The sequence below is a fragment of the Psittacula echo genome (genome assembly GCF_963264785.1).
Source record: "Psittacula echo genome assembly, chromosome: 13".
NCBI lineage: Eukaryota > Metazoa > Chordata > Aves > Psittaciformes > Psittacidae > Psittacula > Psittacula echo.
This window is the reverse complement of record NC_137749.1, coordinates 11,894,494-11,920,037: the sequence shown is the minus strand read 5'-3', so window position 1 is coordinate 11,920,037 and position 25,544 is coordinate 11,894,494. Positions and strand designations below refer to the sequence as shown.

The following is a 25,544-nucleotide window of genomic DNA, read 5'->3' as shown; positions in this document are numbered from 1 at the left end:
TTGCTGGAATTACGCAGGAGATGAGCCCCACTTCCTTACACACGGCAAGGTTAAGGCAATCCAAACCACAGCCAATGTACCCGTGCAGAGGCATGGGGTCACAGAGCACCCTTCTCACCTTAAACACTGCATTGGGGTAGCTTTAAAAAGCAGGAGGTTGAAGGGATTACCTTAATATTAGGGCAGGGAGAGGGCAAAAGGGAAGCTTTGCACTGTCCAGGAGCAAGAATCCAGGGCACACCATGCGGAATGTGCCCATGTAAGCAGTCACCACTGGAGAGGGCAGACACCTCTTCAAGTGCTTCAGCTGCAGCCGAGCCCCACTTGTGGAATACCACAGGAAGGAGGAACGGAAGCCGCTGCCTTTACAAAGCCCAGGATGCTTTTTATTAGTGCGCTTGGAAAAAAAACCCCAATCTAGAGAACATTTTACAGCTGTGTCCATAAAATCATGTGCTAAACAACCCCAGCATACAAAACCCTGCAGTGCTTCCTCCCTCGCTCCCTACAGCATGATTGTCTCTGTCGTCAGTCTGCGTGTCAGGTGGGGAGAGGAGGAGAAATAGAAGGGGATGCCCCGTACTCGAACTTTGTTTCCTTCCAAAACCATATGGAAGAAGTAAACTGTGACCCTCCTTGGTTTACAAAAATAGACAGTCTGTACATGGGGGCAGCTCAACACCTCAGGAGCCATGGAAGCAGCACCTGAGCCCTGAACCCCATCCAAGCATTCCCACCTCCGTGACAGCCCTGTTATTGCATGGCAAGTAGGTTAGTGCCCCCTCAGTAAAGCTGCAGCTCCTTTCACACCCAGAAAACAGCCCCAAAACCCATCCCTGACAGCCCTGTGAGGAGAAGTAAGCTGTAGGGGAATGCAGTGCTTAAACACAGCCACGTTTTGTTTCCCCCCTCACCTTCACAATGCTCATTCTTTCTGCCCACAACTTAATAAACACCACCTCCCCCAGCCCCAGGACTGACCTGGGTAAGGCTCCCAGGCTGTGGCTCCATGCAGAGCAACAACTGCACTGCTCATTAATTTGTGGTCGAGTTTATGGTTTGGAAAACAGCCCTTTAAGATCCTTCTCGGTTCAGCTCAGGAGCAGTTTCATACCTGGAGTACACAGAAAGGAAACAAGAGCTGCCCTGAGGCACCCAGGGAATCTGGCAGGGGTTGAGAGCAGCCGCTGCCTGGAAAGCGGCTCTTTCCGTCCCAGAGCCCAGATGCTCCCCTCTGTGCTCTGTGCAAGGAGAGAGTTTCAGAGGCAGCTCTGTTCTTCCCTACTTTTGAAAGGCTCATCCACTCGGGGAATGCTCCTGAGCTGCTGGGCAGGATCAGTCATCTCCCGCTGTCCTTGTGCCATGTTGTGAGGCTACCAAGGAAAACACAGGTATGTGGGACACGGGGAACGGGGACACACAGATCTCCCACTGCCTGATCTGCCTGGAGGAAGGAGAAAGCCTCCCCTGCAAGCTCTACTCTTAGTTTGAGCCTGAGGAAAGATCAAACAGCAAGAGGCAAGGACAGCCTCACTTTCTGTGCTGTCAGGAAGAAGAAAAAGGGACTTACAAGAAACAGGCTCTTGTCACGCTGTGGGCAATGAAACACGAGCAGTGGTGCATCCTGCCATGATCACAGAAGAAACGTGGCAGAATGGGAAGGGATCCCTCTCCCCCTTCCTTCCCACCCCGCAGCTATGAGGTCTGGCAGCCTCCTTGCCAGCCACAGAAAAGAATCGCTGTCTCCCGTGTTCCTCCTGCATCCAGCGTTCAGAGGAACAGTAAAGCTCTTCAGTGGATCTTCCTAAGCTCTGACTCACTCAGCATCTGCCAGCCTGAGGAACATCTCTGCACAGGGGAGAGCAAGGGAGGAGCAGCACTGCTGCACTGTATGAACAAAGCAGTGACCTGGCAGTTAGCTGATGCTTGTAAGCTCTTCCTAACCCAGAGCCAAGCAGAAATAAGTCAGACTTGGAGGTGCAAAACCTTTCATTTCTTTCTCCGAGTCACCTATGTGAGTAAGGACCAGCCAGAGACTTGCTACTAAGTGGCAGAGGTCAACAGCCACCATCACCCTGCAGGATCCCCTCTGAAGAGGGAGAAGCTCTGGGGTTTCCAGGGGTGATCCCAATCCTGGGCAGTACCACTGAACTGACCAGCAGCAATGCAGAGAGATATTGGATAGCTGCAGCAGAGACAGACTTTGTCTCCCCAAACTCCTGTCCAACCCATGGTCATAACATGGTAAGATGCTGGCCCTCTGCCACAGAACTGCTCAGGGACAGCCAAATCCAATCATCAGAGCTGGATCTACTATGGCATCTAACTGTGCCAAAAAGGAGGGGGAAGGCAGACTGCTCTTCCAAAGTGCTGAAATTTCACACAACCTCTCCTTTTTTGCATAAGGAAAGGTGGAGAAGAAAGAAAAGCTCACTCCCTGATCTCTTATTCCTAGGTTAATGGTACCCTTTAAGCAAAAGAGCTCTCAAAAAGGGCAAAAGTTTTAATACTAAGCAGGTAGCTCCAGCACATTTCCTGCTGTTAATGGATTACACATCCCTTTCCCCAAGGTCTGTTAGTGGTAAGACAAACAGCAGGCTGGAGCCTGGGAAGTGGCTCAGGGGGAGAAGGTCTCTGCCCTGTCCGAGCTGTTTGCTCTGTGCTGAGTATGGCCATCATGCTCAGCCTGTGTGTAGCAGCCTTACACAGAGTCCCCTGGGCCTCTGGTTTCCAGTAATTCACTGCCTAGGGAAAGAGCTTGAAACCCTAAAGCCAAACACTGAACAGATCTATATACACCATCCCGATATATACGCTGTGAAGTAATACTCTAGGTTATTGCATAGAAGGTGGCTTGCGTTAGCTAGGCCTAAATGACAGTCTGGGATCGTTGTCGGAGGCTCAAGGGCTTCACAGAGCTGTTGGAAGCAGATGCAGGCTCTTGCAACGGTGTCTGAGTTTCCTCTTTTCTGGAATGCTCCTCATACCATTCCTGCAAGAGGAGATCAAACACACTGAGATCAGGCTGCGCCCCACACTGGCCCTGCAGCCCCCCAAAGGACCCCGAGGGCAGGGTGCTTGGCTGCTCTGCCCTGTGAGGGCACACCACCTCCTTCCACAGCCCTGGACACAGCCTGACCTCCTGGAACAACCTGGTGAACTGCAGCATGGCTGTGATGGATGCACCAAGACCTTCCCACCCACAGTCCAAGCAGGAAGCACCAGCTACAGTTGGCTGAACTGATAAACCTGGGCAAGGAAACATCCCTCTCTCAGGATGTCTCTCCGGAACATCTCTAGCCTTGATGTCTGTGGGATGTTTGGGATTTGTGGAGTTGCTCCCAATCCTGGGCAGTATGTCATGAATCAGAGACCAAGCTGAATGGGTGGGGAGCTTCTCTGCAGATTTCCATCCAGCTCCATGGTAAATAACAGGTTTCATTTTATGAGGGGTTTGAAGATTAATCCCCAAGCAAGCTGCCCAGGGACAAAGGACAGGTTTAAATGGGAATGAGATTAATTCTTTCAGTACTAATCATTACATTACATTAGCCCATGACCTTCAACCTGGAGGTGAACATCTGGAGAGGACTACAGTGACCAAAGCCATGGCATAAAGCTCCTGACCACTAAGGGCACTGGCAAGAATCCCCTAAACAATCTAGAGAATGACCTGATTTAAGTGTTTTCCATCTTTGTTAGCTTGCTAAAGGAAAACCAGGCAGGAGAACACCGTGTCTGTCAGCCAGACACACCCAAGCTCAAACACAACCACATTCCAGTGGCTTAACAAATTCACCTGCAGCAGCCAAGCCCCAGCAACACAGCACACGTGTGCTCAATAGCCCCAGCAGACACATCTACCTGGGTGAGTCCAAGCTCAGAGCCTACACACCCTGCGAATGCCTGGAGCTGGGCTGACACACACCACACTGAGCACCTCGGCACACTGAGCAGGCTCTGACATGCTCTGGGGGTTAAAGAAGCCCCTGAGCACAAGAACTGGTCAATCTGGAGCACACTTCATCTACTGCCCACCCTCCATGGCTGCCTGGGTCTCGGGGGAAGGAGGCCTCTAATGTTTAAAAGGACGGTTTGTTCCTCTAGGTAATGTCTGCCTGGTGTTTCCAGCTGAGGCCCACATACCTGGATCTCCTCCTCATACATCTTCATACTCAAGTCACTCTTGGTCCTTGATCTGCGTCCCAGAAACACTGTTGACATTTGCTAAAATGTTGGGGGAAGGAGGAGGAGAAAACAAAGGAAAAGACATTCATTAGTCACTGAGCAGCTCACTTGATCAGTTCTTGGAAAGGCATCCTTCATGCTGACGCCCATCATTCACTGAGGAGCTCAGGCTATCCTGGGCTCCTTCTGCTCTCATGGGAAAAAGGCGTTTTAGGAGGCACATCACCTAAACAAATGCAGGCACCTACTGCAGGCTGAGCCAGATCGCACTGAGCATATCCCCAAAGACTGCAGAGGGAGCTGGGGCTCAGACATGTGTCTGTCAATGGTGCTTCATTTAGTGTCTGGAACAAGGCCTCAAGCTCAAGCTTCCAAGTAAGATCCTGCCTAAGAACAATCTCAGATCCCACTTGCCTAGACCACACTATTTACTTCATAGGCCTGGACGTCTTAAATCGTGTGCACAGAGAGCTGAAATTTGAATTACCCTCTGACCACGTAAGTTACATGTGCAGGATTGAGAAGCAAAAGATGTTATTGTCATTCTGTACTCCACTGCAAGGCTGAGGACAGCGTCTTCCTTTGGTTTATTGTCTTGAAAACTGCTTCTGAGCAGTATCATCATGGCTATTCTGAATTCTGTCTGCGTGAACAAGAGCTCAGCCTTTAACCAAGCCAACCAAAGCAAATAAAGGTCATTTAAGAGACCGGAGCACCTGTGCTTTATAGTGGTGATACAAGAATATAATGGCTATGATTAAAACAACCACTTAAGCTCTTCCCAGATGCATGAGACAACAGTTCTGAGGCAAGAGGTCAGCTCATTTTCCAAACTGTCCATCCTGGTCTAAAACAGTGCCATGGTGTTTGGAATCAATACCACCATATTGCTGCACAGTGTTTTGGACTGCCCAAGCCTAAATGTATGACGGCACAGAGAGGGAAGCAGAATTACAAGACAGTGGCTTCCTTAGGGAAAAACAAACCTACTTTTTTCCAGTCAATACTGGGCAGGACTTCTCTAAGCAAAGTCTGCAGAGAACAGCAATGAGCTTTTGTCCTTGTTGAGGCTATTCAGTGCATTGGGGAAATTCAGCTGCTACTTCTCTAGAGCACCAGAACTTTGTGCCCATGCTGCAGAGTCCCTCTGGTAGCTCAGCTCTCAACACTACAAAGACACATGCAGTGTCTCTCAAGACAGCATTTGTGGCCTTGGCATGCCTCCCTCCCTTGGAGCTGAGAGCTTGCACTCAGTGTTTCCTCTTACCCCATATTTGTCCATCTGCAAAACGATTTTCTGCAGCTGAGTTGTCTCACTGGCACCTGAAATCCGCTTGTACAGCTCGATGATACCAACCACTTCCTCCTTGGAGATCTCCTTCTCCAGCACAATGCCGTTGTCTTCTGGAGAGGCAAGAAGAGAGAGAAAAGAAGTCTCCAAGATGAACGTTGCTTCATCAGCCACTATTCTAACCCTGGAAGACAAAGCTTAACAGCACACAGGAGCAAGCCAGATGGCAGGCATAGCCTGTACCTGCTTTTGTGACTAGAACACATATGTCCTTGTCCTGCAACAAGGCAGGGAAGAAGTTAACTAGTGTGCAGGGCCAGCAAGCATCTAAGCTTTATAAACCATCATGCTCCTCAGTATCTTGTAGCTATTTGTTTGCCTGCAAATTAAGTAGCAAAGCAAATAATCACAGGGGAATTGTTGCCTTTTGACCTTCAGCTGCCTGACTCCGCCTGGGAGTTCAGTGCTAATCCATGTCTTTCACTGCACCCTTCAAACGGGGTGCAGGAGGGATCACTATGGGAAGTGTTGCTGTAACTAACAGTGCCTGGTGCCTGTAGGCCTGTGGCACACAGATTTGATCTTCTGGCACCTAAGGACGAGGGGCTGATCAAAGGTACTCCTGTGGCTGCGGCCTTCATCACTTTGCTGTGGTAGATTCTCTGGTACTAAATATATGAGTACAGAATCTCCTTCCTGCAGAAAAGTGTCAAGAATTATAACGATTAGTTTGCATGGAGAATGACTAGGAAAGTCTGGGTGTAGCTCACCTAAAGGACTAGTAGGAGAAGGGCTGTAAGAGATTAATGTGTTTATGGCACCTGAATTAGCCGGTCATGGAGTTATATGGAGTTTCAGAAAGCCAGCTCAGGAGACAAAGGACAGTGAGTAAAACTGATGACTCACAGGGGTGAGGGGGTGCAGAGCCCAGTGCCTGCCAGTTCCTAAAGGGGATAGGAAGGCATGTCCAAAACGAGCACGTAGTTCACCAGCAAATGGGACATGCGGAAATAACAGGACAGACAGAGTCCATTGTCCTCCATGCCACGGCAGAGAGTGCTGGTAAACCACTTGGATACAGCATTTTGGTACTTGAATGCTGGACAAGCCACTCGGAGACACATTCTGGTGCCAGTGGGTGTATTAGTGAGGAAGGAAATTGGTTTAAAGAGAATAAAAAATCCCCTCTCCTCCTATAAGGTCTCTTGTTGAGCTCTGCTACATCAGTGCTCTAATGTTTCCTAGATTCCTTTCCTGAAATGTGTCAGACTTCTACCTGCAAATAATTTGCTTTAAATGGCTCAAGTATTTGATCTTTGCTGGCCAATCTTACTGTCTTTTACAGACATAAGACGCCAGGGAGAGCAGACACAACATTGCAGGTCAACCAGTCCTCAGTTCTGACCTTCTGAATCCTGGTTCTTCCGAGTGTAGTTCATGCGGAAGACAAAAGCATCCAGAATAAAAGCCACGATGATGGTCATCACTACCTGGGAGGAGACATGAACAGAAGGGATCAGGAGGCTGCTGCGGGGGAGAATTCTTCCAGTCCAATTCAACGGGAAGCTGAGCATTTGGTCTGTGCTTCAACTCTATGCTCCTCCATGGCAGAGGAGATGCACATCACACATCTACCTGTGAGTAAACTACTAACAGTCAGCTACAAAAGGGACATGCTGCCCTAGTCCTTACTCCAGGCCCAGATTTGTGTGGCATCAGCTTTGTCAATGCCCATAAATTCAACTTCCTGCAAGTGATGTGGACTCACTTGTTTCTGGAAGATGTTTAGGTAGAAGAGCAAAGCTGTCCTCATTTAGGGATGGAAGCTCCCTCTGAACACAGTAAAAGCTGTCTCCCTTCCTCATTCCCACTATTAGATGCATGAAGCATGTCGAGAAACCTACCATGGTCACAATATAGAAGATCATGAAGTAAAGACGGCTCCAGTGAGTGGTTTGGGATGTCACCCCTTCCTAAAGAGGAGAGGGAAGAGGTCAGTAGTGCACAAAAGAAGGGAGAGTCTGCTGTTAACTGCTTGCCAACAGACATAAAGCAGCATAAACACTCTCTCTCTCATTCATGGCTCCATAGCTAACCCTGGAACTGCCTTCACAATGCTCAATGTCCCAACTGGTCCCTGCAGCTAATCTGCCTCCCAAGCTACAAGGAGAGGTTCCTGTATGTGACACGCAGAACATTTAAAGCTTGAGGCTGTGAGAGACATTGCTGCTACGAGAACACATCGTGGACAGCAGGGTGACAAGCTGGAAGAGAGAGTGACTTCATTTGTGCAGATTGTGAAAGAAACGTGGCCTGAAGGCTGCTCAAGATTCATGCCCAGCAGCATGCCAGAGCTCAAATGCCAGCCAGTGATCAGGACCAAAAGATGTTTGGCAACAAGTGACAATGTTGGGCCTGTCTCCAGTCACCAGGGGAAGAAAGCAGTGATGGCCTGAAAGATCTAACTCAAGTGGCCAAGAGCCTGAGCTGTCTATACACACATGGTTTACTTACCATGATGATGTACCAGTCATTGACGACCGTCAGCTCAAACAGTGTCACTGTATACAAGTGGGAGATAAACACAGACAATTGCTTTATCCATCCTGACCTACTTTACAGTGATTCTTAGACAAAGTATTTGACAGGGAAGACTGAGGCAAGACACGAAAGTTTAAACACGGCCAGCAATTCCAGAGGCAGAACCCTCATCACTGCTATTACTTCAGACAAAGAGCATTGGATCTACAGACCAGGAGCACGGCTTAATCTGTATTTCTTAAAAGAATCAGAAACCAGACCTGACCTTTTCCACCTGAGAGCACAGAGACCTCTGAAATCTCCAGCAGACAACCATCTCCGCTTGTACATTAAGAAAAGCCACGGAGAGTAATCAACACATTCACATTATTCTTCATCAGTGGGTTTAAATAAATGCATTAGCATCACTATTGGTTCTTTAGAAGGGAGTGACTTAAAGACCCTCCTTAAACATCTCTGGAAGTCTGGTCCAGATCTGCTGGCTTCACGCTGGCTTTTAAGAGACCCTATGGCTTACCCTGCAAAACAGTCATGGCACAATTAGCCAGCTGGAGTTCTCCAGACAGAGCAAGCAGCATGCTGAGTGTTTGAGCTGCATTAGTTGGACTCTGGGAGAGTCCCAGGCTTACATGAGCATTCCAGTCCTGCCATCCAGCTCTGCAGGAACACAGATGCACTAAGGAATAATCTTTGCTACAGACAAAACTGCCCTTACCAAAGCTGTTCAAAATGTTGTCGAAGTTGTTGAGATAGTAATAACCTTCCTCCACAACCGTCTTGTTGCCAACTGTATGATTCACCCAGCGGTAGGCATCTGCAACTGTGCTTGTGCTGGTTGGAGAAACCCGGACAAAGAATGAGACTGGAAAGGCAAGGCAAATCTCAAGGGTTATAAATACCAAAACACTTTGAAAGCGCTGAGCAGCAGTTTCTGCCTCTTGGCCAACACTTGCCTTTTCCTCTGAAAGCAAGAGCCTCTCTCCTTCACAGTTCAGCACAAGCCTAGGGAGCACGTGAGACTTTCTAATCATTCAGCAAATATTATAGCAGAGAAACTGAGTGTTTGAGTTAGACGCCTTGGCTCACACCCTTAAAGCCTGGCGTTTCCAAGTGCTATGCCATCATTTAAGGTAAAAAGGGTACAGGACAGCTTAGCTTCCAAGACCAGGTGAATTTAACTTGGTACAAAGTGACGCCTTAAATATGTAACATGTCTGGACAAGCAACTCTGGCATCAAGATAGAAATCTTAACTTCACTCTAGAGCAGATGTTACCAGAGTTACCAGAGTTTCCAGTCACAGCAGCGTGAAGAAGTCCTCCCAGTGCAGCTCCCTGAAGCAAGTTAGAGCTCATTAAAAACAGCCAACCTACTACAGAACCCTCTCCCTTTCCAAATCCTTTCAAAAGCCATTTCATCCAATCTTACATACATAGAGAAGTGAAGTGGCTCCTAGATCTTCACAGCCTTAGTTGCAAAACTCCATTCAGACCCATTCTCTGGCCTCTTCTCACAGGGAGGTAAAGCTGCCAAAGCTCACTGCTACTGCCTGTGCCCCAAAACCACTGCAGAGAGGGGAAGATTTGTACTACTCACTTGCAGCAGTTCGGGTAGACCACGCCAGCAAAGAACTCCATGCCAACAATGGCAAAGCAATAGTAGAAGATCAGCAGGGTTAAACCTAGGCTGGAGGCAAAAACAGAAAGAGCACCGTGTTACTGAAGAGTTGCTAGGGCAGGGAAACACTCACAGGCTGGTTGCTCTGGAAGGCATTTCCAATGGATGGGAACCCCAGACCACCCTCCCTGCTGCTGTGGCTCTGCAGTTCTTTGCCTGCTCTCACTCAAGAAGTCCTAGGACAAGGAGCTTGGCACTCACTGAAAAGAGAAAGTAAAGGGCAGCCTGGATCCCCTCCCAGTCTGTCTTTTTCTGGTAAACAAAAGCCTCTCCAGTTTCTTTATTGAAGAACAACACACGCTGTTTCTGACCTCTCCATGTCCTTGGATGCAGGGACCATGCCAAGAACAGGGCTCTCTAACTAACACACTCTGCTCAGACCTCCTTCAAGGGAATAAAGTCTGAGGATGCCCCACTCAAACACCAAGCTCCTTCTGCCCCACCATTTCACAATAATGCTCTTCAGTGGTTGTACTAAACGTCAGAGGCTGAGTATATTCATGTCAGTGTTCCTCCCAAATGGACCTCCCTTCTCATCAAAGGCTGGGGTGGGGGAGAAAAATTGAGCATTGGCTTGTAGTTATGCTCCTAACACAAAAGTAGGAGGAGGCCCAGGGTGCTGGAGTGTTGCTTATCACACACTGCTCCAAGAAACTGGAAGATGAACACCCCACTGCAGCACACGGAAGGATCAGTAACAATCTACGGACAGATCAGAGCAGACAGATCAAATCTTGAGCACGTTTCACAGGTCCCTATCCTAGACTCCAGCCCTAGACACTAAACCCTCACTGCCCTCTCCCTACCATCACTAAAGGAGAAGTTAGTACCTGGCCATCCGGGGGAACAGCTCAAACATAGTGTCCAGCACGTTTCTGTAGCGTTTCTTCAATTTAAACAGCCTGAAAGGAGAAGCCTTTAAAGGAGAAGCTTTTAAAGGAGGAGCTACCTACACACGGCAGGGTTGCTGTGGTGGTATCACAGTTCTCTCTACCTCCCAGGTCAACGAATAGCAAGGTTTCCTGACATCAAACTCACAGGATCTGCTCTTTCTGCTCACCTAACGCTGTCCCACTGTGCCATCTGAATGTTTATGGCACATTCAACCACGTGTTCACAGGATTGAGGAATCTCAAGGAAAAGTCAAGGTCTTTTTACACAGCACGATGCATAAATAGTGATTTAACCCACAATAAATTGCAAGAATTTGAACTAGTCCCGTGCACAGGGTCAGGATTCATTACTCCTTTCTGTGCTTCCCCCATGACCCAATAAAAATTGATGAAAGAAAACTACATTGAGCTAATGTAAGAGTTGGCAACTCCATCAGCCTCTACAGAGAAACACAGCTGCCAAACACAGCCTTTGGCCGGGCAGCAACAGAGAAAACAGTATTCCCCCCCCCTTGAGTGTCATAAAGTGTTCTTTAAATCCTCACTGAAGAGCTAAATCACATTAGTTTGTTTTTAACAGAACAACATTTTGCCTCCAATGCCTTCCCACTGTGGCCCTTGCACTGTTCTGCAGAGGTACGTCCCAACAGCCTCGAAACGAGAGGGTTAATCAGACCCAAATAACTGAGCTGCACGGAGGTTACAGGCCACAGTCTCGCTTCAGGTGTGTGAGATGCAGTGAGAGCAGGGCTGCACTTCACCCTGGAAAGCAGCATCCTTTGAGAACTGTAATTTCTGGTAATTCAATGGAAGTTATTAAAGTGGCTCAGGCTGTCTCACCCTGACACAACAAGCTTTCCTCTGAACAGCATCAGACCATTTAGAGGAGGTGTAAGAACCCCACGAAGGCAGACGCAGGATAATCTGCCCCTGGTAAATCCCTTGATCTCTATTAGAGATCAGCTTAAGCTCCAAAGCGTGGGGTTTCATATGCCATCCCAAGTTTTTGTTATCATTCATTTTGGTAACTCTGGTTAATCTCATTACCCCACGCAATTCCTGCTTGCCACATCACGTACCCACAGAGCAGTCCTTGCCCTCTCCTGGTAAGGAGCTCTGTCCTCAACTGGATTGATGGAAAACAAGCCTGGCTGTTTTCTCCCCTCTGTACCCCCCCTCCAGCCTTCCCATCTCACCTCAGCAGCTGAAGGGGTCGCAAGACCACAATGAAGTAGAAGGGTTCCATGTTAAACGCCAGTGCCATGAGCCCCAAAAATGCAAACAGGGTGACTGAGAAGTCAAAGCTGGAGAGAAAAACGGAACAAACACCACAATAAAACAAGAGCAATGATTTAGCACTAGTGTTTCAGCAGAGAAGAGGTACTTGGTGCTGCTCCAGCGTAGCAAGATACACAAGGCCTGCTGCTGGCCTCGTCTACAGGCCTGAAAACTCATCTCAGAAGTCAGTCTTTCTAACCCAAGCATTTTGACCACCTCTCTCTCAACAATATCAGTGCACACTTACAGATTCCAACCTGAGGACAGGTACTCGACAGGCCCCAGCCCAGTGGTCTTCAAGAGCAGCTCCACGCCATAGACTGTAAGACAAGATGACAGCCATGGTCAGAAACGAGCAGCATCACAAGGAGGGCTTATGCAAAGGTTTGCCCTCAAAGATGTGTGGTGCTTTAAGTACAGGACTTCTGAACATAGGTTTAACAGACCCCCACCCATCTTCCTTATTCTCTGTGTGATGCCAAAGAGACATTTTCCCTCCAAATCAATGCATTTCCCTGTATTCATGGTGATTTCTCTTCAGAGCAGTCTACAAACCACTTAGTTGGCTGACATGCTATAAACATTGAGGCACAAGCTCCTGTTGGAAAGGCCAGAAAGTGGTGCAGGGAATTCAGTCCCACCTGTTCACTTCCTTCTATCTCAGTGGAACATATCGACATCCCATAGCCTAGCCTTGACCTGCAGGGAGAGATGCTTTCAGAGAGAAGCTGCTCTACTTTCACCCTCTGTCTTGGCAGCACCTTGTGGGCCTGTATGTTGAAGAACACCATAACAACATGATGATACCCTGTTTGTCACTCCCAAATCCTTCTTTGCAGGTTCCAAGGAGGGTGGTGGGAGAGAAGTGAAGAGCTGGATGACAACATCCTTGTTAAAAGAAGCATTACAGAGTGCCTCTGCCTTCAAACTTCCCTAACAAGTGTTTTGAAGCCTAATGGCAGGGAACTAGAGCTATCCTTTAGAGTAACCTCTCCTAGATTCTCCAAAGAACTTCCTTTTGCAGTTTTCATGCTATTTTCATTCCATTGAATGGAATATAAATGGAGCTATACTTTGCCTCTCCTCAAGCGAGAGACACTGGCAGGAGAAGGGAAGTGAATTCACATCACTGGAGAGTTCTACAGCAGTGCAATGAGCCAGCACATGAAGATAAGCAATTGCTTGTACCATATAAATGGCATTCAATCAGAAACCTCATCAATTAGTTTACCTAGTCCTTTCAGTATCCTCCTCAGCCTTGCTTTGTGTGGTAGATCTGCAGCACAGCAAAGCTGGTAATGCCTCCTGGAATAGCCAGTGCAGCACAGAGCAATGTGAGCAACTCCACACAGCTCCAGCTCTGGAAGAGCTCATCACTCTGCACACTGTGCCTAACAAATGAGGCTGCTCTGCTCCCAGGGCTGAAGCCAGAGGAGTAAGAAAGCAGCTTTTGCAGAGCTGCAGCAGAGTTCACAGGGGTCTGTGTGGATGCTGACGATCCCTGCCGGGCACAGCACTGCTCTAAATGGAATCTGTACTTCAAAGTGAACATAGGAACAGAGCTCTCTGTTCCCTTCCCAACTCCTTCTGAAATGGCATCCCTCTGTTGGAACCATCAGCTTACTTGTGAGGAAGACTATGTAGCTCCATGGCACGTTTCTGGAGAAGAAATTCCCTCCTGCAAGACACAAGAAGAGCTTTGTCTGGCCTTCCCTGGTTTTCAAACCCCAGCACCACAGTCAAGAAACAAGCTGTGAGGTTGCCTACCTTGCAGCATGAAGGTTTCAACAAGAATCCAGATTCCATTCACAGCCACCACAGTATCTGGAAAACAAAGTAAAAACTCAGAGCAAGAACACTGCTGGAGCAGAGGATATACATTTCCTAGGCTAATAAAAAGAGCACAGTATAGGACAAGTGGCAGGGTCACTGTTTCCTATCCAACACACTTATAGACTCTTGCACCCTGAGTGTTCCCAGGTCTTTAACAGATGTGGTACCTTTATCTTGAGAAGGAAACAAAACTAAAAGAAACCAATGGTCTGAATCAGCTCAAATAATTTTTACTCATCATTATCTTACATTCTGCCATGTTATTACCTGTGTATTTCAGCTTCCTCCTAGTTCTGGAAGAAGATCTCAAGGACCTTTGAGTCTCCAACAGTGCAGGACAAAGCCTTGTTGGATCTATCGCTGCTCCCCAACATTCAGATCCTGAGAACTGGAGGTGCAGGACCTCTCCTTTTCACTCAGATCTCCTCATTCCACCCAACCTCTTCAGTTTAGTACCCCAATTTACAAAAAACCTTCTCCTCCAACATTCAAAACCTCCGAATGACTGAGCAGGAACAGATCTTTCAGAACACAGCCATGTTCTTCTAGAGAAGAGGAGCACACAATCATTCCTGCAGTTGCCAAGGGATCCCTCCAGCAATAAGGATGCTTGCACCTTCTTAAGTACAAACAGAAGAAGGTGTTTGACTGACAAGGCAGTTCCTTACCCAGCAAGATAAACCCCTCAAGGCTTGTGAAAGATCCCACCAACCTACCTCAGCACAAGCAGCTGACTCCTGCAGACTCAGACCCACAAGTGTGTTATGAAGCAGTGAACCAATGAGCCTCCCTAGAAAACTCAACACAGTGAGAGCTGAGTCCAGGCTGCTGTAGTGCTTGGTACAAGTATGAAGGTCCCTCCTTCTCTACCAAAACTGTACCTGAGCAATGGCTCAGAGCGAAAACCAGGCCTCACCACACTGAAAACCTTGTAAGGGCTGGCAGACACAGCATACCGGGCCCAAGGGAGCCAAGCAGAGACAGTTTGTTACTTCTACTTACACATAGTGTATTGGAACACGTGGGACTTCACAAGGATGTTGATGCCTGCATGAAGGAAAGTATGACAAAACACATGTTTATGTGATCCTGCAGACCTCACACAGATTCCTCTATCACCTGCTTAGAGACATTTTTCATACTAATCCTCAGCACTGAAGCCACACAGATTAGCAGATTATTAACTTGTACCTCTTGGGACCAAGTTCCAATTTCCTCTAGGATTTTAGCAGCAATGAACTCACTATCCTTAACCCCAAGATGCCTTTTTTCCCCCCTCTCTATATCGTAGTTCTGTGGTGTGGACAGAGGTAAATGCAGCTGCCGAAGCACTGGAACAACACACATGCTGTCAAGGAGGGTTGAGTGCATCAGCAGAGAGGGCAGCTGTGTGTTTGGATCATGATGGTGTTAACTGTCTTCCACTAGCATGCAAGGCTGAGAAAGAATTGCAGGTAAGTTCTTATTTGTGAATGACTACACTCAATCAGGAAACCTGGGACATGAGAGAGAAATCACATTACCAAGACAGATCACACTGATGGGTATTTCAGACCTCCTTCCCCTTCCTGAGCAGCTGCACTTATAGAATCATAGAGTGGTTTGGGTTGGAAAGCACCTTAAAAAGCTCATGCAGTTCCAACCTCAACTTGACTTGTATGAGCGCTGCAACCACAGCTTGGAAGTAGGAAGCCCAAGTTTTGTGAACACACAAATCCCACTCCACAGTCACTGCAGTGAGCTGCTGCCTGGGGTATGGAGCACCAATACGAAGTACTGGATTTGGGAATCATAAATCCCCACCTAACCTCTGTGCTCAAAAAGGAACACAGCCCTCCATGACCTCAGGGTTTGCTTCTGCCAAGAAGTCTCCTGTTTTAAGGAAGCCAGGGACAGAGCACAGGGAATATTTACATGACAGAAATCTTCCCTGGAGACTCTGAACACACAGAGGGTAGGTTAGGCCTTCATTCAGTGGTTTACCATGGACATAAGAGAAGATCCCTTCAGAGGGCTTTGTCATTGTAAAGAAACGCTCCTCCTGTTAGCTGAACATATGCTGTCATGAAAGCACAGCCTGTTACCTTTCAAAATAAGGAATGCTGTCCTTGGAAGGTCATCAAACCAGTGCTCCCGATTTCGTTTTGCCTGGAAGCAGAACAGCCACAATCAGAAGTAGTCGATGCTACATCCATACAGAAATGTGCTGTGATGGACACCCACCTTATCCCCAGCATCTGCTGCTTTTAGACTGCCTTGCTTTCCCACCTACCTTCTCTCTAACCACCGGCCTCCCACACACACTTCCCCTCTTTTCCACCCAGTAAATACTCACCTTCCATTTTAAGCCAACAACTTCATAGAAATTGTAAAAATCCTTCAGACTGCAAAACAGAAAGAAGCATCTGATCAGAGCCTTGGAGCTGGTTACATCCTTAACTCTCCTTGGCAGGCAGCAGCAGCACAGAGTCCCTGGAAGTTATTAACTCCTTATTAGAGCTGAACCACAGCTGATTGATAGAACTCAACACTGAGCTCTTCCCAGCCTGGCTAAGGGTTACTGACTGACAATAGGCACAAGAGGGTGCAAAGCCAACCTTCTTCTGCTACAGCTCTTAGAGGAAACTCTGACCCTGCTCATCTCCAGAACTCTACCACTGAGAGGGAAGTCCTGAGGCTTAGACGGCAAACTGCAAGAGATGGAGTTCGTACTACTCTTCCTGAAGAAGCCTTGGACTGTCTTGATGTCTTGTACAGTCCTTTTCTATCATCTTTGCACATTTTCTTTTCAAGGTAACAGTGGTATTTGAACAAGGACATGAAAGCAAAGAAACTCATAAACCATGAGTGCCTGTCTAGGTGCTCAGGGTCAGGCCCGTAACAGCTTTCAGCTGTCTGGAAGTGAGGATGCTGAACTTCTCAGACTTGTACTGCTGTCCTTAGGTGCCTACATTTAAAAAATCAGTTTTTCTTCCTATGCCCTTTTCAATACTTCTCTGTGGCACTTGATTTTAAGAAGAAGCATCAGCACCAGTTTCATGGGAGACTCACTTGGAGCCTATCTGTGGCCAGAACAAAGGAAAAGGAAGAGAAGGTCTCCTGCTCTATTCCCCTCTACTTCCATGCTGGCTGGAGTTGGTTGCCCCCATCCACCCACCAGGATGGTAATTCTCTGCCTCATAACACAGCGGATGGCAGTCCTGAAAGCACCAGCAGAACCAGATCTTAATCAGCAAAGCCCTGGGGGACGCAGCCAGCTGCTGGTAAAGCACAGAAACTTGTTAAGCTGCGAGGCTGCACTGTGTGCAGAAATGCTCCTCGCAGGCCCTGATGCTGTTCCTCAGTTCCCTGCTCTGCTCTGGTAGGGGAGGTGGGAAAGGGGCTGCCAGCAGAGCGCTGTATCCACAAGAGGGCACGCAGGAACTCCATCGCCTCCGAAGGAAAACCTCAGCTCTCAGGGTACCCACCCCTCCAAGCTGCTTTCCAGGCAAAGCCTTTCAATCACTTAACTCTATTCCCACATCTCAATGCTCATTCCGTAAACCCAGCCATCCTCTCCGAAGTACAGCCTATAGCTTCAGAGAGTAAAGCAACCTCCCTGCTCTGGGTGCAGCAGGAAGACCCCATCCTACCTGACTAAAGGAGTATTGCTTTGATTCAGTGCTTTGAAAGTGAGATAGCGCTCTCTGGCACACATCCGAGGCTTGTAAAACCGCAACAGCCCTTCGAAGTGCTTGAAGGAAATTCCAGACGGCCTCTGGAAACAAAGGAATGTTGTCAGAAGCAGCAACATCAGGCAGAAGCACACAGAGGCTGACAGATTGAATTCTCACTCTGGATTTGGTTTAGGCAGGATTTCTCCATCACTGTAAGATGCCATTAGAACTAAGCCCCAGAAGAACCCTAAGCTATTACTTCAACATGCTGAGCTAATCCCAGAGCACAGAGATCAGGAATTCTCCTGGCAATCAGCTCCCCCCCAGCAAATGCAGAACTCTTCCCTGTTGCCCTATCATGGGAAAATTGTCCAACCAGACACCTCAAGCAACCGAGTTGAACCCCTCTTCTTGGGAAATTAGGAGGCAGCCTAATAGATCCCCTTACTGGCACTTCTTTAAGACTATCAGCTACGTGCCCTAAACAGGAACTAATCTACTAGAAGTGGGTTATTATTTTTGGGCTTTATTTCTTTTGCTGCTCCACAGTTAAGCAAGAAATCAGCCCTCTCCCCAAGTGTTTTGTTCTCGTAAAGAGCTGTTTGTAGGTGTGTTAGCTCTGTTTCTGAATCATTTACTCATGCAGTACCCAGCAGCTGTACCAGATCTTCACCTGTATGACCCACCCCTCCTCTCAGAACTGGTACTTGAGAGGCAAGTCCAATGATCCACATTGAACCAGAAAGAAGTCAATGCCTGCATGCACTCCAGAACAGATTGCACTCATTTTATCAAGACACTTCCATGATCGCACACTGAATTTCAGACTACTTTGGTTTTCCTCCAGAAACAGATACACACAAGTTACATGAATGAAAAAACCCAGTAGCCCTTGGTGCGATTACAGGCAACAAACCCCAAACACCTCTTTTGGAACATGCTTTTTAAACTCTCCAGAGCACTGGTGGTGTTCGAACACTGCTGACCTCCCTCCTGCTGCACCCCAGTGCCTGCAGAGCCCTGTACCTGCTTGGTGATCAGCAAGCGGTACGCGTGCTGGATGGCCGTGCGCTTGTGCAGCAGCAAGGACTTGAACTTCCTCTTCTCGATGTCATTGAAGGTGTCAAACACAACAGCCAGAAGCTGCAGAGAGAAGACAAGAGAGAAAGTCATGGTTTGATCCTCACATTCTGCAGCTACCTGAGGCAGTGCTTCTTCAAAGAGGCAGCATCCAGCCTAAAGAGGCAATGAGAGGCATTGCCTGCAGGAGGCATTTACTACACTGGCTGAGGCAAGTGGAGTCAGTGAGGGCCTGTTGTCCATAAGGGATCCCACAAAGGGATCACCAAGCACACTGCACACACACTGATCCATTTTTTGGAAGAGATCCAGATGTTTCAGGCCTCCCATACACTTGCTAGTGGCTCTGGGAGCTAAGGCTAAACCTCACACATGCCAACAGAACAGTATTAAAAGGTTTGGTAAAATGTCATGATTTCTTCCTGGAAAGTAGGTTTCGAGGGTTCTCTCTGGATTCATCCTCCTTTGGCAACCCATGTCAAAGTTAACTCTCCATCTAGGCCAGCAGCAGTGAACACCAAGCATCAAATCACTCACCTTGGGTTGCAGAATTCCTCAACTCCTTTGGCAAGCCCTTTTCCACCACTCACATCCTGCCCTGAGCTGGTCCTGGCCCTGCCCTAGATGCTGCAAGAAGCAGAGCCAGCACAGCAGCCATGCTCTCAGCACTCAAGTCCTGCCATCCTTAGTAATTCCATCTCCTTCAGACTGATTTAGAAAGTATTTTAGGCAAGGCCAGATCATAAAATGCCATTTTATGATAAATAATTATGCCAGAAAAGGACAATAAATTTCATGCAACCGAGTATGTCACTCCAAGCATGATATTAATGTGAGAGAAGCTGAAAGATATCATTTTGATTTTGTGTGATTTAGTTCAATTCCTTGTGGTTAAACATTAAGAGAGTCCTGTCTGTAGCAAAGCTGCCATTTCTAGGAGTATTCTGCCAAAGGGTCTCAGGTTATTATAGAGAACTTTTGGGAATGGGGAAGCCTCTGCTGGGTAATGAGCTCTGAAGTCAGGCAGAGAGAATTCAAGTGCTTCATCACGGGACTCACCAAGTTCATGATGAAGTAGAGCTCAATGGAGAGATACACTATGAAGAAGACACAGGACCAGGGGTTCCGGGCGTAAGATGGCATCATCACATCAGGGAAACTGCATTTAAAAAAGACACAGATTTAAGCACCAAATAGCTCATGCTACACATCCCACTACAAAGGCAAGAGGCACAGGGGTGTGTGTAATCTCACAGCTGAAGAACTGCACGTTTCTGCCTAACAGGGCTGCTCGTGGCACAGGTTTGTGCCTAGCAACGAGCAGCAGGAACGTGGAAGCACGGTGAAAAACATCAATATGAAAAGCACATTCCTTGCACATCCCAAAAACCAAATGGGCAAAAGGGGTTTGGAACGGGGCTAAGGGCTGTGCTTTGACATGTAGCAACAACAGCAGCACACCCTCGGTGTGAGGGGGTTACAACTGAAGATTTATTCCATCCTTTGCTAATTTCCTAACCCTCAGAGCTCTCCTTCACAGTGGATCGGTATTTACCCACTGCTGTTATCTGCCTTTCCTAGTAGATAGGTGAACTGAAGCAGAGGAATAGGAAGTTACTTCCCAACAGCAAACCGTTGGCTGGCAAAGGAGCACAAAGAGAAACTTTCCCTTCCTGGTGCAAGGCCTAGTAAAGGCATTTCCCCACTTACTGCCTTCACAGTGATGATGTGGGCTGAGCTGCTTAGAGATAACTGTGCACCTGAGGTCACAGTGTCCTAAGCCCAAATGAAATACCAGCTCTTCCCATGAGGCTGACCCAGGGAATCTCCCTCTCATGCAGAGGAAAAGAGATGGAGCATTTCTGCAAACAAACTCACGGCTCTGCCAGGTTTCCTTAAGGACAAAGTGAAATCCTGAGCTAGGAAGGCATGAACTTACTTTGAAGTGGTCAAAAGCACGAAGAGATTCACGAGGCTGTTCTCTAAGGTATTGAAGTACTGAAAGAAAACACTCCCATGACAAAATGCAAGCAGAATTTCACAGTGACATTTCATTCACAAAACAACCAACCTTCCCCCCATTCCCTTCAATACAGGCAGCTCTGCAGCTCCCTGATGCCTCCCCTAGGGAAAGGGTACTTCAGCACTGATCTGGTTTAAAGGTCTCTAACAGATGGCATGTGAAGAGTTAAACCAATTAAAAGCTCATCCATTTGCAGTACTTACTCCCAACAAGTTACAGGCTCACAGCAGCAGGAAGCAGTGGCTGTTAAGACTCTGACAGCCACAGGCTGCCACCCAGACACCTTCCTCCCCTGGGGACAGTGGCAGGCGGCTCATTTGACTGAATTAATGCACCAAGAACAAGGAACAACTCTGTGAATGTTCCCTTTGGGACATCCTGTCTTTAAGGAAGCTCTCTGCACTGTCTTCCTTCCGAGCAGAGAGCAAACCAGGGTAACACTGCCATGCAGCCTCTGACCAGCTTGCATCTGGCCTGCCAGGAACAGGCTATGTCTACACAACGTTTGATTCTTCAGCCTGTTAAATTGGGACTGAAGTTTCAGCTGCAAGAATCAGGGATACTCACCGGATCCGAATGGTTAGGAGAAAACAGGTAAAAACCTGGAGAAGCAGTAAGGAATGGAGAGGAGGAGAGAAGAAAGGGGGAAAGAACAAACAAAACCAGTCTGTTTAATGTCACGCATTAGTGAGTCTCTGTTCCCAAAAAGAAGGTCATACTAAGAGTGAGCCCTCTCTGAAACCATGAAGAGGAGAGTATCTGGAAGGCCTTCTCCATACAGATTTGCCAATACATGACATTGGCATTTCACCAACCCTTTTGGAAAGCAAACTTTCTGAGGATGGTTTGAGTATAGGACTTGTAACAGGTACACTACAGATATATGTATTTGTGGGAATGTAGACTAAACTTACAAGGATTGAGGGATAGTTGATGGAACCACAAACACAGAGCACAGGCTATCCTCTAGCAGAGGTCAAAAGGACCTTTGTCTCAAAATCAAATACTCAGCTTCTAGATCTTTTGGATCTTTAATTCTGCCTTCCAGATGACTGCAGATGAAATGGGATAAATGGAAGAACTTGGCAGGACTTTGAGTCTGATCAGCTATATATTCATCCAGGCTGTGTGTCTGGTTTCAGAGCATGACTTCAGCTTCCATAAATACAACTCACCCAGAATGGCAAAAATCACCATGAAGAAAAGCAGGAGGAGAAGAATGTCAATAAATGGTGGGAGGGACTGGAAGATCTGTCGCAGATTTCTGCAAGATAGAACAGCAATGAAGTAAAACTTGCATGTTTTCTCTTCCAGGTTGGCAAGGGAAAAAAACCCTGACAACACACCATACTTGAGGACTTCCTTCCCACTCCCTCCAAGGATCTGAAGTAGAAAGCTAAGATTGTTTCCAAGCTACCTATCTGTCCTTTGCAGGCAGCTCTCAGGTACTGCAAACAATATCAATGTCACCCTGTCAACTTTCCTGCTCCAGACTAAAGACAAGCTCTGTGATTCATCGTGCGGTTTATACAGACAAACCTGGGAGCCAGAAACAATACAGCCATGTGTGCTCTCTGAGGTGGTTTATACAGCTGAGGACAGTACACATAAGCAATAGGACAAGGGGTAATGGGTTTAAACTTAAACAGAGGAAGTTCAGGATAGATGTAAGGCAGAAGTTCTTTACTGTGAGGGTGGTGAGGCCCTGGCACAGAGTGCCCAGAGAAGCTGTGGCTGCCCCATCCCTGGCAGTGTTCAAGGCCAGGTTGGACAGAGCCTTGGGTGACACGGTCTAGCGTGAGGCATCCCTGCCCATAGCAGGGGGTTCGAAGTGGATGATCTCAAAGTCCTTTTCAACCCAAACCATTCCACGATTCTATGAGCACATCCAAAGCTACTAACTATGAAATTTCCCTGCATTGCCAAGACACCAGGTACACTTCAGTCACGATTACAAAAGATTGATACAAGATCCAAAATGCCCCTTAAAGACACATCCTGAGATGCCTGCAGGATCAGGGTGCTTTTCCTACCCCCTCAGTCGCAGACATGACAGCAGAAAGCCCAGCCAGCTGCCCACTCACCTTCTGACAGCCCCACAGTAGCGGCAGTCCACCAGGAAGATGCAGCGCAGAGCTCTGGTGATGCGCACGTGCGAGGTTTGGCGCACCAGCACCACGATGGCCTCGATAAACTGTACAAAGAGCACACAAGTCTGCAAAGAAAGGGTTAATGAGAGGCACAGCTCAGTCTCCTTTTGGCAAAGGCAAAGCTCTCACTGACCACCCATTTGTTTGGACACTTGAAGCATGGGACTTGTCCCTGACAGCTTAAGAGATCTCACATGAATCACTTGGCAGCTGGGACACATGGCTAAGTCATCTCTGCTACAGCATAGGCCAATATTTAACCTGGTTCTTTGGTTCCTGAAGATGCTGAAGGAGAAACAGTAACACTCAAACACACAGCTTACCTTTACCATAGTTCTTTTGTGCCTGATAAAGGTTTGGAAGCCCAGCCACCTCATCTTCATGGAGAGTTCAAAGACCACCACAATTAACGCAAACAGCTCCAGGGTTGCATGGACCTGTCAGAATGCAGCAAAGCTTCTGGTTAAAAGCAGCAGCACAGCAGAGGCCAAGCTTCTGCCCTTCCTTTCTCAAGAAGCACATGGGTTTGACCATAGTCTGAGCACAGCTCTGACACATGCAGGAAAACCCAAGGCTAACACAGCACTGATCTGCTTTGTGCTTTTATTATTGTCCTCTGATCAGTATGAGCTCAGAACTTCCTGAAATCCACATCCCTTTTGGACTTGAAGAACACATCCAAAAATGCATTGATACATTCGAAACAAAAGGGCAAGACACCAGTAACTTGAGCAGAAACATTTTCAGAAGACTGAGACTGAAGGGCTCTAGTGTAATGCAGGAAGAAGAGCTGCTGGGCAGAGAGGATTTCCATAGGGAAAGGTTTTCTCTTGATCCAGACATTCTGGACAACCACAGACAGGGTCCTATCAAGCTCTGGAAGAGAACGCTGCTTTAGGCAGTGCTGAAGGACCCCGGCTCTGTTGAAATATGCAAAATGCAGCAGAAAGAAGACAACAGAATTTTCTTACAACTTCAGCTTTAGTCACTGCTCAAAACCCAACTGAGTTATGCAGCCATGCCTCATCTTGAGGACTACTCTGACCTCAGGTTGTCACAGCTGTTCTACACCCCTGGCATGTCCTAGAGTACCATTAACAGCCCCAAAAGCAGATGTAGATTCTTCCAGCAGCAACAGCAGCTCCTAGCACTGTGCCTGACAGTGGTAACCTCATGAAGCGGTTGTGGACTGACAACAGCACGCATCAGTTTGCGTGTCCCTTCTCTCAGCCTGCATTTTGGGGAGGTTAGACATAAAACTTCAAGTCACACATTAAAGAGTGCTCACAACACTGGGAGGAGAGGCCAGGAGGAGGTTTAGCAACCTGTCCCAGGCTGAGATCTGTTTGCATTCTAGGAACCAGTGATGGTGCTGAGCTAAGGGCACTAACCCTGAAAATGACTTTAACAGCACACAGATTCTTGAGTTAGCACAAGAAAAAGGAAAGCCCACACACTTCTCATCCGCACAAATGGAGAATATGACATAAATGATACTTTCACTGGGGTCTCTGCCCATCAGATGAAAAAAGGATGTTTTGCTGGCTGGCTTTTCTGCTGTCAACCAATTTACAGAACAAGCCAGGTGGCTTTCTTCCTGCTACTGCTCCCTTCTTCCTCTATGCTTAGCCACCTTCTTCCTTGCACCCAGCACTGCAGAACAGGCAGACTTCTTCATTGTGCCCAGAAGTACTTACAAAGATGCCAAGACGGAGCATGGGAACAGCCGGCGCTTCGCAGAGAGACAGCAACAGGAGCAGCAGTGCTGTGCTCAGCTCCATTAGGTAGAAAAGGTGATTGTGTGCAAAGAGGTAGGCAGCAAGTGCTTTGGCATTTTTGGGATGAGTGAAGAACTTGTCATTATTTTCTCCTTCCTAGGGCAGGAGGAATAAAGAAGAGAACAGCATTAGTGACTCTTGGTACTGTAACAGAGCTTTCCACATGAAGAACACAGACTTTCAAAAGGATTACTTACAATTCCCATCAGACTATCCCCGCTTTACAGCCTAACATTGATCTATTTATTGAGGAATGAGCTCTACCCACACTTCTGTTCATAAGCATGTTTCAGTAATGAAACTCATTAATATCCACAAACTCCTGCTTCAGAAAGCCTTAAAATGAAGAGTGCTGAAAGAGTTTATAAAGGTAGGCAAAGAAACTTCAGTCAACACCCCAGCACAAATACAGCACGCACTTGCCCTCACTTCCACATGTTTACACACTGCTTTGATTAACTTCTCCAGGACAGACAGGAAAACACAGAGATAAACTCCAGGGCACCTGCCTGACAGTGGCTCCTCCTTATCTTGGCCTTGCAAAATGGCTGGGAGAAAACACTGGAGCACACGCAGCGTTTTCTGCTTCAGGAATGTGGGAAGACGGACTCCATGCAAAATTAACAAGCCTCAATGCGTATTTGTCACTCCCTCTTAACTAGAAAGCTTAATTAACAGGAAAAGGTCAGATGCTCCATCTTAGCAATTTGCCTGCAACTGATTTTTACACAGCTACATCAGTGCCTTCTTTACCTCTAGGATGAAACTTCGCTTGGGGAGAATTTAGAGGTTTTTCATGCAGAAGCACCCAACAGCTTCTTTTCTTTCTTGAGTCAGTGGTTTAAGCAAGGGAGCCTTTGTTACTCACAGGAATCTTGCAGCCTCTTGGAAACCATCATAAGAGACCAGCTGGGACACTCAGATGCACAAGAAATGGTTTGTTTGCGGGTTTTTAAATTAACATCTTTCCAGGTAGGCAATTACTGTAAGGACAGCAAGCTATTGCTATCAAAGGCGAGTAACTGTGATTGCAAATGGGTAACAAGGTCAGGAAACAGGATCTCTTCTAAGAAGTGAAGCATTCTCGAGACTAATTCAGAAGAGGGTTTCAAACATTTCTCATTTACTCATCTTGCTTTCTGCTGAAGAACAAGGGA

The 25,544-nt window shown here is 47.4% G+C and overlaps 1 protein-coding gene across 8 annotated transcripts in view; it reads right to left on the bottom strand.

The window, feature by feature from the left end:
• The window catches only part of TPCN1 (two pore segment channel 1), a 48,349-nt gene that overhangs the window by 867 nt on the left and 21,938 nt on the right, over positions 1 to 25,544 (bottom strand). For 4 of the 8 annotated variants that reach the window (XR_013957965.1, XR_013957966.1, XR_013957970.1 and 1 more), the window contains 25 exons: positions 24,307 to 24,483; positions 22,933 to 23,046; positions 22,544 to 22,674; positions 21,635 to 21,723; positions 21,027 to 21,061; positions 20,376 to 20,434; positions 19,496 to 19,595; positions 18,383 to 18,499; positions 17,333 to 17,457; positions 16,036 to 16,084; positions 15,785 to 15,848; positions 14,703 to 14,747; positions 13,635 to 13,691; positions 13,492 to 13,545; positions 12,115 to 12,187; positions 11,786 to 11,893; positions 10,527 to 10,598; positions 9,616 to 9,705; positions 8,736 to 8,851; positions 7,994 to 8,040; positions 7,384 to 7,452; positions 6,885 to 6,969; positions 5,456 to 5,592; positions 4,147 to 4,227; positions 982 to 2,992 (listed from right to left, as the gene is read on the bottom strand). Coding sequence is in view for 1 of the 8 variants with exons in the window: in XM_080629045.1 (XP_080485171.1) it covers positions 2,870 to 2,992; positions 4,147 to 4,227; positions 5,456 to 5,592; positions 6,885 to 6,969; positions 7,384 to 7,452; positions 7,994 to 8,040; positions 8,736 to 8,851; positions 9,616 to 9,705; positions 10,527 to 10,598; positions 11,786 to 11,893; positions 12,115 to 12,187; positions 13,492 to 13,545; positions 13,635 to 13,691; positions 14,703 to 14,747; positions 15,785 to 15,848; positions 16,036 to 16,084; positions 17,333 to 17,457; positions 18,383 to 18,499; positions 19,496 to 19,595; positions 20,376 to 20,434; positions 21,027 to 21,061; positions 21,635 to 21,723; positions 22,544 to 22,674; positions 22,933 to 23,046; positions 24,307 to 24,483 (2,217 nt within the window). In the remaining 7 variants the exon portion in view is untranslated. Of the gene's footprint in view, positions 1 to 400; positions 2,993 to 4,146; positions 4,228 to 5,455; positions 5,593 to 6,884; positions 6,970 to 7,383; positions 7,453 to 7,993; positions 8,041 to 8,735; positions 8,852 to 9,615; positions 9,706 to 10,526; positions 10,599 to 11,785; positions 11,894 to 12,114; positions 12,188 to 13,491; positions 13,546 to 13,634; positions 13,692 to 14,702; positions 14,748 to 15,784; positions 15,849 to 16,035; positions 16,085 to 17,332; positions 17,458 to 18,382; positions 18,500 to 19,495; positions 19,596 to 20,375; positions 20,435 to 21,026; positions 21,062 to 21,634; positions 21,724 to 22,543; positions 22,675 to 22,932; positions 23,047 to 24,306; positions 24,484 to 25,544 lie in introns of those variants that run through there. The other 4 variants (XR_013957967.1, XR_013957968.1, XR_013957969.1 and 1 more) reach the window with 4 other exon arrangements.